General features: G+C 44.6%; 1 protein-coding gene across 2 annotated transcripts in view; it reads right to left on the bottom strand.

The window, feature by feature from the left end:
- The window catches only part of pcdh1b (protocadherin 1b), a 251,347-nt gene that overhangs the window by 233,531 nt on the left and 7,093 nt on the right, over positions 1-10,723 (bottom strand). For both annotated transcript variants that reach the window (XM_080415276.1, XM_080415277.1), the window contains exon 2: positions 1,617-2,447. In XM_080415276.1, coding sequence (XP_080271402.1) covers positions 1,617-2,447 — 831 coding nt within the window. The remainder of the gene's footprint in view (positions 1-1,616; positions 2,448-10,723) is intronic.

Raw genomic sequence — 10,723 nt, 5'->3', positions numbered from 1 at the left:
AGGGGGTTTTATCTCCATGCTGGTGCATGCACTCAGTGGCTTATGTGGCCCGGGAAAGGGAAGTCTGGAAGTTTCTGCTGGAACAGTTACCCCTGTGAACGAGACTCTGGAATGGATGGATGGATATTTGTCAAATATTCATTTGCTATTTTAATGTTCCAGATATTGTTGTGGCTGATTCAAATTAAAATAGTGGTCAATGGCGTGGTGTAAGTGGACATGGTCATAGAAATGATGCATTCAGATTACAGGAATTCAACTCTCAAAAAGAATGTTGTGCAAAGGCTGTAATCTGTCAGAACTCTATTCACCAAAGGAGTATGTTTTTTATGGCTTTAGTCATTGTCGCACACACCACAGCACTATATCACTCAGTGAAGCACGACCGTCCTTCCTTTGAGGCAGGCATGCCTTAATCTGAGTGAGTCATGAGATTATCCATGGAGCTTATTGGTTTTATTGCTCTAAATGTGACTCATTCAATTTCTGAAACACGGAGAATTCATTTAACTTAACATGCATTTTGAATAGTGACACTTTAAAGGCAGACTGTAGACTACTTGATTGACACTTGTGACCTGCTTATGTTGTCAAACTAGACCAGTTTCTCTTTCGCCATTAGCACGCATCTGCCTCCTATACAGAAGATTAGAAATGGAGGAGAAGACGATTGACACGCTCTTTGAAAACTATTCGATCACACAGACTACTTGTTGACTGAGAGATTAACAGTATTTATAGCAATTTTATGCCTGGACACTTGCCTCAAATTGGCCCTGGAACATTGCCAACTCAATGGCTCACCTAATCATAGCAGCGGCTGTGCATGCGCTCAGGAATTCAATATGCAATTCTCGGAACCTGTCAATAATTCACTTGTGTTTTGTAACGTCTGGTGTTTAAAGTGACACTGGAGGAAAGGAAATCAATTGACAGTGGAGATTATTATTTGAATCTCAGTGTTGCCTTAACCTTAAACCCCCCGTTGTTTTGGATCAGTGCCCAGGGACTGGTGGGAAAATGAGTTGCCTAATGAAACAAGGGTGTTTGTCATGCACTGTGGGAGACTGGAGTGTTCTTGAGGTACTAGTCCCCTCACTTCCTCAGTCTAAACAGCTTCCAATTAGTGGACTACAGAGCCATACTGGGAAAGCCTAACCACCAACAAGTTTGTAACATTATATTTTACATACGTGTCTATACATAGTAGTAGATAGAAAATTGGTATCGTTATCATTTGATTGTTGTCAACTTGGATGTCCTTCACGCATGAATGTCAAGAGAGACCAGAGCCTAGTATAGTACAGCACTCTCCCAGCAGTTCTGGGATTCAGTGTCTTGCTCAAGGGCACTTCGTATATATATAGAATAGGCTTATGTGGTTAAAAAGAAAAGAGGTCCCATAGCACATAGTGGTAAATAGGACAAGGTTATATTTTTACTGCATTGTGTGTGTGTGTGCAGTATGTACATATGTGCCTGTGTGTGCCTGTGTGTGTGTGTGTGTGTGTGTGTGTGTGTGTGTGTGTGTGTGTGTGTGTGTGTGTGTGTGTGTGTGTGTGTGTGTGTGTGTGTGTGTGTGTGTGTGTGTGTGAGAGAGTGAACATGTGTCCCACCTGCAGTACAGAGTGTCCCATAGGACTGTTCTCTGCTAACTCTGCCTCGTAGTGGCTGCGCTCAAACTTTGGTGCGTTGTCATTCTGATCGGTTACGGTGACCCTCAGCAGGGCACTGCTGGCCCGCTGCGGAGTGCCTCCATCCACCACGCGAATGTTCAGGTCGTAGGAGTCCTTCGTTTCGCGGTCCAGGTTGCCCATGACGACGAGCTGTGGCAGTTTATCGCCTGAATCGTCGGCGACCTGCAGGCTGAAGAGCTGGTTGGCATCAGGCCCCGTGTTCAGGAAGTACTCGTTCACGCCATTCGTCCCAGAGTCCCTGTCACTGGCCATGGGGATGGCGAAAAGCGCGCCGATGTGGGTATTCTCTGGGATGGACAGGGTGAGGATGGGAGAGGCGAACTGTGGTGTGTTGTCATTGATGTCTTGCACTTCGATGCGGCCCTCGAGCAACCGTGGGCCTGTCCCGAGGCCCTTGATCATGTCTGTGATGGACACCTCAAACTCCAGGAAGCACTTGTCACCCTCAAACAGGTTGCGGCAGTCCCTCAGTGTCTCGCGGTCGATGGGGATCTCCGTGGTGTAGATGTCTCCCGTCTTGCCATCCACCCGGAGGTACGGCGTGCCCACCTCAAGCTTGTACAGGTGGCCCGAGTCAGGCAGACCTTCGTCTGCTGCCAGGCTGCCAATGAGGGTGTTGGGCGGCTGCTCCTCTGGGATTCGGTACAGGATGTCGGTGGGAGCAGCTCCAGAGAGAACAAGCAGGACGGCTGCCAGCACCAGCCTCACCTCCCACCTCAGAGCCATCCTTCTACCCGACTGGCACAGCATCTGTATGGGGGACATCAAATTACAAACAAAAGCTGATTACCAAAAGGCCCACTCATCTTTCATACAGGGTCAAGGTAATGCCAAAAAACCTTTTAAAGAGAGTGTGTCTCCTAAGCGATTTACGACAGCAGTCTTTTCTCTTTTTGATTATTGTAATATCCTGTATACAGGCCTATATCTGGGCAGGGCTCTAAATACGTCGCAAACAATTATTCGTCGAAGACCTCAGACTAAAGGGTTTTATACCAGGTCTAATGTACAGGAATTGACTCAAGCTTGTCATTCTGCCAGGTACTTTATTTAAAGAGCATTAAAATACACTAAGGACCAGTTACACAAGATGTGATGTAACTTCCTCTTGTACCTACACATCTGCCCTACATGAGTTCTGGATGTAGGATGTAACCAGGAATGTAGAAATGCATGTCATGGTTATCATGCAGCCATTTGTTTAAGCAGGACTTCTGGGTGTCACATTCTATTGTCTCTACATAAGTAAACAAATATTGTGTAATCATTTTTTGGTTCTCTTTTAAAACCAAACCAACCCTCTGTTTAAATGGACAGCAAACAGATTTGAATATCAGGCCAAATCAAATCCAACATGTTTTTCTATGCTGATGAAATCTGGCCCAGCGCTCTAAGCCATAATCAAGGACTAATTTTACCACACAGGCTAATTTAAACAAGGCCGCTTTGCTTTGGTTTCTTAACCCAGGCAGTCCTTTATTAATTATGGCTCCATTTCAGTGCTGGGGCTTTGATCTGTTCTTGTAGTTTGTAGCCACTTCTCTTCCTCCGCTCTCTCCCCGTTCTGCCTTTTCCCCTGGCGGCGATTCATCTCGCACGTAGATTTGTGTTCTGCGAAAGTCTCCCTCTGCCACTACACGGGGAATACGGCGGGTCTCGGAGGTTAATCTGCAGAGTTTCTTTATGTCCTTGTTTTGGAAAGGATGTCTCCTGCTCTCCTACAACTTCCCCCATCATTCTCTCTCGTTTCTCACTACCCCCCCCCCCCCCCCCACACCTCTCCAGTATGGAACTTGGAGCAGGCTCAACAGTTGAAGACAGAAGGACATAAGGTTTTCTGGCTTCCTATACGTGCCTCCATGTTTCGTGCTAGCTACTGCAACATTGGTGCTCTCACTAGAGTTATTATGTGCTTGGATGTGTGTAGGATGACTACACTGTGTGTGTGTGTGTGTGTGTGTGTGTGTGTGTTCTGAAATCTGAAAAGATAAGAGCAGGTGAACAGCATTTATTTTCTGAGTCAGCTACTTCCCCTGGTGTCTGAGACAGAGGGCTCTTTAATTAGAGGGAGGGGGGGGATAAGAGATGGGAGAAAGAAAGAACCTTTCTATGTCATGTACTTATTCCTACGCATACCTCAACTCAAGGACTCTCAAACAAACACACACACACCATATTACAGGGTCGCATTAACGATCCCTGCATGAGCCACACTGAGAAAAGCTGCTGCGAGTGAAGGAAGTAAAAAATAAATAATTAAAATCCCCTTTCTCTGCTTTTGATGTAGTAAGGTCAGAGTCATGCTACTTTGATGTTGCCCGTTGTGCTAATTGCACATCTCACATCTGTGGAATTAGGCCTCTGCATCTTTCTTTATTTAATTCCTTTCTTTCTCTCTCCCTCTCTCTTGTGGTTCCCTATCGGTAATGATGATCAGGGGCTGAGACAGTGAGACTCTGTCCCACAGCGGGGGACACCGCTACCACAATGTCACATGAAGAAAAAAAATACAAGAAAAAAAACACCAACGAGGAAGAAAAGAAGAATTGTGAAATGAGTGAGCACCCAGAGGAGACATGTATCCATGGTTTGTTCACAGCAATGCTGAAGCTGAACTGAGAAATATCACACACACACACACCTGTGTCTGGATGAGTGTACGTATGAGAGCAAGCGCACATACTCAAGTCTCTTTCTCTCCCTCTCTCACACACACACACACACACACACACTGACATATGGGGTACTCCACACGCACAGCCTGCTGAGTGCTAATAAAACCAGTGACAAACCACCACACTAATGAGCTTCATACAGAACAGAGCTGAAATCTATGACCAGAGGAGCGAGAGCGAGAGAATGAGCCAGCCCAGGATGGAGACAGCCAGGAAAGAGAGAGGGTGCATATAAAAGAAACAGAGGAAGAGAAGGGGTTGAGGAAGGGATCTCCAAATAGTCTTGTAGAAAGAAACAGAGGGAATTAGAGAGAGGCAGTCGGTAGTGGAGCAGACTAGAGAGAGAGAGCACAATAAAAGACAAGAAAGTGTGTGTGTGTGTGTGGGGGGGGGGCTGAGAGAGAATAGAAAAGGCAGGTAGACGGCAAAATAGCGAGAGGAAGGTGGAGGGAGATAAATAGAACAAGAGAGAAACCGAGCCACTGGTTCCGGCATGCAGTCTAATTCTGGGTGCACGGTGACAGCTCCTCTGCTCCCCACTGCTAACGGACGTGCATGAGACTAATTAGAGAGCACACGTGAATGTGTGGTGCGTGCAAGCGTGAGTGCGCGTGCAATCCGTGCATGCTGTGTGTGCGTGCGATGTCAAGGGAGAAAAGAATGGGGCGGGGGGGGGGGGGGGGGGTTCTCCCTTTCCCCCCTCTCACAAGTGCCAAATAGTTGAGCTCTGTGCCCAGAGATTCACCTCTGTGGGCCTCGGTGCGCACACACACACACACACACACAACTGGCATCTCACACACCACCGCCTGTGGAGACATGGGAGAGAACCCAGACAGTCATTACACTGCGACTGAGGTCTGGCCAGGTCCACTCTGGAGTCGCCTGTCACAACAGAGCTCAGCGTGTTCAATAAATGACGCCGTGTTTCTCTGTTTGCGTTGTTCGGTGCCGCTGTGAGAACATCCCAAGAAGATCCACTAACATGGGCCCTGGCCAACTGGTCTATCGCATGGCTGATCGTTTTACCAATAGGTGAGCTCCTGTTCCCCTTGTTCCGGGTGTCTTTACACGTAGGGTGGAACTTTAAGCTGTCATTGTGACCTCTGCACCAATGTCACCAAGACACATTCCTACACACTACACAGTGAAATGCACAGTGTTAAAGCCACAATCTGTCACTAAGTGAATAAAGTGTAAGTCTTATTAAACTGTATGGTAGAGTATGTTAATACAATATATAACTAACACAACTGCAGTGGTTGTGGTCGGATAGGACCACTACTACGAGGTATTCCATGAAGGTCTAAGTGTTTGATTGATTGAATTGAATTTATTTGGTGATAAAAAGGAAGGGCACATCAGTACTTCCATATGTCAACACACTCAATGTCACTGAGGATAAAAACACAATAAAGCCCTAAGGCTTATTTCCATTGCGGTCCTCTAAAAACAAACACCACAACATAAATACAGCCAACATAACTAAGAAACCTATACAGAACACAAAATGTGCCATACAAATAGCTGCACCAGGCAATAGCAGCAGCATTACAGTTTCTTTTACGTATTTTCAATTAATTGCAATTAATTGTCTACCCAAACCGGCTTTCCATTACAACCCAACAGTAGGAATTTCTGTGGTTGCATGGGGAGCATGAGTGCAAAGCCCAGGTAGGACATAACAGCTAGGGATTGTCGCTTTAATTTAAAGGTTTAATGACATTCACTTTTACACCACATTCAAAGTCTTTGTCCTGGTCCTTCAAAAGTGTACAAAAAGTTTTAAGTGAAAATTCCATTCCAGTGATCCATGGCAGGTGTTTTTCTCTCACATTTCTAAAGCCTTTTCAACTGCAATGAAAAAAGAAATCTTTGCCTGCGGGTGTCGCTGGTGAGGGATTTTGCCTGTCAATCATCGCCTCTGCTCCGCCCCCCCCAAAGGAAAGGATAGGGGAGGGGAGGGGCGAGGAGGAGAGTGGGCGGGATTATTCGACAGTGACCTCACTGTCGAAGGGCCAAGCTCAGATTACTTTTCAGCCTAATTATTCAGAAAACCCCAGACCACAGAAAATCCACTGAATGTTTTAAGTTCAGGTTTTTTGGGTGTAATTGAGGTCATAAAACCCCAAATAAAACATTGAAAATAAAAAAAGTGAAAATGAATGTCATGATACCTTTAACAAGCACTTTCCACTAACAAACGGAACCAAATGGACTGGACCCTGACAGGTGCCTTTGATTCCATTTGTACAACTCTCAAGAGTTACAAATGGATTTTACTGAGTAACATATGTTAGGAATTTTGTCTTGTTGTTTTTACTGATTAAAGTGACTTCAGTGACTCTGAGGCTTTGGGGATGAAATAAGACTGAAAAAATGTGATCCAGTCTCAACATTAATCTCACAATGATTAAAGTCAACATTATTGAGTTATGTAAATGTATTTAACGTAATTAACTAAAATACGAACAGTTGGCATTTGGTACGATATATGGTAGAGGTCTCTCCGTTTTGTAGGGGTGTTAGTTGCTAGTTTGCATGTCCTGACAATTATTTACATATTATGTCCGTTTGTGTTCATCCCTGGGAGGCCCCATATTGATTGCTCTATACACAGTAAAATCCTCAGAGTTATTGATCTTTGAAAGCGTACGAATGGAACCAAATGGACTCTTACAGGTCCATTTGGTTCCATTCGTACACACTCAAGAGTATAGGGCAGAGGTCTTCGGAGAGCATGGGAGCCTTGAGAGCCCCAGGGAGCAGGAGGCTAGATCAGCACGTCCGTTCCCACACTCTGTACACTCCGCTGGAACGTTCTCACCAGGCGGCAAGTTTTGTTGTGTGTGTGTGTGTGTTTGCGCGAACATGTAGGCCAATAGTTCACATACATGTACAAAAGCAAAGACAACAAGCTGCTGGGGCTCGGCTTTCCAGGGGACTTATGCACTCTCTCGTTTTTGTTTACACACTACTAGGAGAGGGGGGCTGGGGCAGTATGTGTGTGTGTGTGTGTGTGTCCTGGCCAGGAGACAGGGCATTGTCATGGAAATGCAGCAGTGTGTGTTATGTTCATCAGGTTGGTGGCCGCCTTAACGATGCCAGCGTTAGCAAGACACTGGAGGCGTAAAGAAAGTAAAATCAGTGTCTAGCTGCCTGGTAGATCGCCCTCTTTAAGTGTCTTAAGAGATAGAGAGGGAGAGAGAGAGATTGAATAATTGAGAGAGGAACATGGGGGAGGGAGGTTAGGGAACAACGAGTGGGAGGGCTAAGCATGTGAGCAAGTGTGGTGGGTGGGCAAAACAGACTTAATTTGGTTAAGAAAGTACTGGGATTCTTGTGAGCACTTCTTGTATTCCTGTGAGCACTCAAAGAAGGTTCAGGATTTCATTCCTGGTGAAAATGTCTGTGCAGACCGTATAGGACTATGCTGTCACAATTTGGGATTCCATTCCTTGTTGCGAAGCAGTAGCTTTAAAACTTTGTGCCCAAGGCACACCAATGTGCAAGTCAAAATCTCAAGGCTGTATTCATAGCAGAAATAGCAGATCTACAAGCTCACAAATAATGCATTGTGAGCTTGTAGACTGGCTATTTTCGTTTTTATTTGTGAAAAAACAAAAAACAATCCCTCAAAATAGCGATGCCAGGTTGAAATTGGTTTAAAAAATTTAGGGTAAAGAATTTGCCTCTGTATTGGGAAATGTGTTCGCACAAAGTACTCATATAATTGTATTATATATGTTGCAATAATAATGCATGGTTGTGACAAAATCCCAAGACACACTAAACTTTTTCACACCGTTTTCACTGCCGTAGAGCATGGCAAAGTGGCTGAGGCATGTCAGGCTTCCACACTCTGGGTAGCAGAGAATAAAGCATGGCAAAAAAGTGCCACAGTTGGACCATCTGGCGTGGCTAGACTCTAGCATGTATAGAATGTTGACTGCGATTCACATTATTCAGTATTTGACATTACATGACATTGTGGCATTACTCATGACGTTACAATTTAGGCATTTGGCTGACAACTCTTGTCCAGAGTTACATACAGGTTCGAGATCAGAGTAAATGGCATCAACTCACTCAACCACAGTGCATTGTCGATTGTTTGATTTTCAGTGAAGCTATTGGATTCCAATCATTTCACTATGTATGAAAAACAACACGTGTACACTTGAGATTTGCATTTCATTCCATTATTTTGTTAAATTTATGTTCTTTAGGACTTCCATTCCCAATGGGGCTAACCATAATGATCACGCTCATGGGAAATAATGAATATACTTTAGAGATTAAAGAAAGATGGAAGATAATTATCATAGAGGAAAGAAGAGGAAATAAGATCCTCCAAAACTAGCATCCAGATGTAGACAAAGAGAAGCTTGCCACTGTTCATTCAATGAACAAGGCCAATGGGCCATCAACAGATACTCTAGTTCTAGTAGCCCTTCTGCCCCATCAGTCACCTTTAGTGGGGGATGATGTCGCTTGCCAAAAAGAACAATGTACAAGCTTACACCACATAGCATCTTAGTTTATAGATTATGTTCTTTTTGGCAAGCGACACCCTAGCACGATGGAATATAAATTAAGCTTAAGCTCTACTGTGACCAAATTAACACCTCCTCACTATCACCATTATTTTAAGTTTCCAAAGATGTCAGCTGAGAGAGACTCAGAGAGTGAGAGTGAGAGAGACATCCCTCCCAGATGATCCCACTGGAAACCGCATGCGGTGTAAAGTATTTATGAGCTGCTGTAACCTTGAAGAATTGATGTCTTGGATCTTTGCTTCCTTTGTTGGTATAGTCAACCCAACTCTATGTTCACACACTGCATTCTCCCTCTGCTATTGATGCGACATTATAACCGATACATTTTACAATAGTAACCCAACAGAGAGAATCCAATAGAGCTGTGTGCTAAATGTTGCCAATTGTGCTTCTCTAGTTATGCCCAAGAGACAGTGTCTGGCTGATATGTGTGTGTGTGTGTGTGTGTGTGTGTGTGTGTGTGTGTGTGTGTGTGTGTGTGTGTGTGTGTGTGTGTGTGTGTGTGTGTGTGTGTGTGTGTGTGTGTGTGTGTGTGCGCGTGTGTGTGTGTGTGTGTGTCTTCTTCAGCAGCTTGCCTAATATGCTCTACACCTGAACTATCTTGTCCTCTGCACAATCCTCCCTATACAGCAAATCCTGCACATAAAACCCAGTGTAAATCCCCATACTGTGTTTCATATGGTGTCTCTTCCACCCCCACTTCTTCTCTCACTCCCTATTTTTCTCCCCCATACAGCTTTCCTTAATTTTCTCTCTCTCACATCTGGATTATTTGCAAAACTGAAGAAATGAATTGCCATTGCAAAACCTTACATATACGGTTATAATTAAATATACCACCTAGCTTTCATTTCACTGGCAGCGTAGTAACCTCTCTCATCTGGCTTTACCTCACTGCCTCCGCAGAAGATTCTGGGAAAATTGCATCGGAGCACAGCTTGGCACACAGTTAACACCAGCCCTCCAAGTAATGATGCTGACCGTTTTAAATATCCATCTATTAGACATACTCATTTCATTTTCACATTTAATTTCTGTTTGTTAGCACTAACATTTAAATGTTTTGTCATCATTATGTTAAACTAATACTAAACTAAGCCTGTCCCACACACACTCAATTGAACAAACTGGCTAACGAGTAATAGAGTGGGTGGCTAATCATTCAAATTACAATTTCTGGCCTACACCGTGCTGCACTGTCTGAAAGACTTCAATTTGAGGTAAAACAGGCCTGAGGTGGTCACGGGTGCAAGAGCTAAGTAACACTTGCATAACAAAACAGCATGACACTGGCTAACAAATCGCGCTCTATGGCAATGGTGCGTCATGACAACTGCAGCACGCTGTTTGTATATCAAGTCAGCACTTCAGTCAGGCCCATCGTCGGAATGGGCTAAAGGCACACAGTGATGCAGGAGTCAAATTACAGTGTGACATTTATGGAGGTTAAGAAGCATAAGCTAGTTCCTGTGAGCCAGCAGAATGTTGGTGTGTGTGTGTGTGTGTGTGGCGGTACAACAGAATAATAAAGAGATAAGGAGATGGGAGAGAAGTAGAATAATGAAAGGAGGAGGAAAAGGAAAGGTGAGAGGGAGAGTGGAGGACAGCATCTGTCCCTAGTTAGTCTTTAACCTTTGTGACCGGCAGGACGAGCAGTGAGAGGCCTTTTAGCTGCTGGACGGATCCTGGGCCGAGCCAGTAACCGATTGTTCTCACATCTCAAAGACATACAAATAAAACAGCGGCATATCAATATGCCGCTGTTCTGATTGCAGCTTCTCCGGCAACAATA

The sequence above is a fragment of the Gymnoscopelus braueri genome, assembly GCF_963280865.1.
Source record: "Gymnoscopelus braueri genome assembly, chromosome: 20".
Lineage (NCBI taxonomy): Eukaryota > Metazoa > Chordata > Actinopteri > Myctophiformes > Myctophidae > Gymnoscopelus > Gymnoscopelus braueri.
This window is presented reverse-complemented; position numbering and strand designations above follow the sequence as displayed.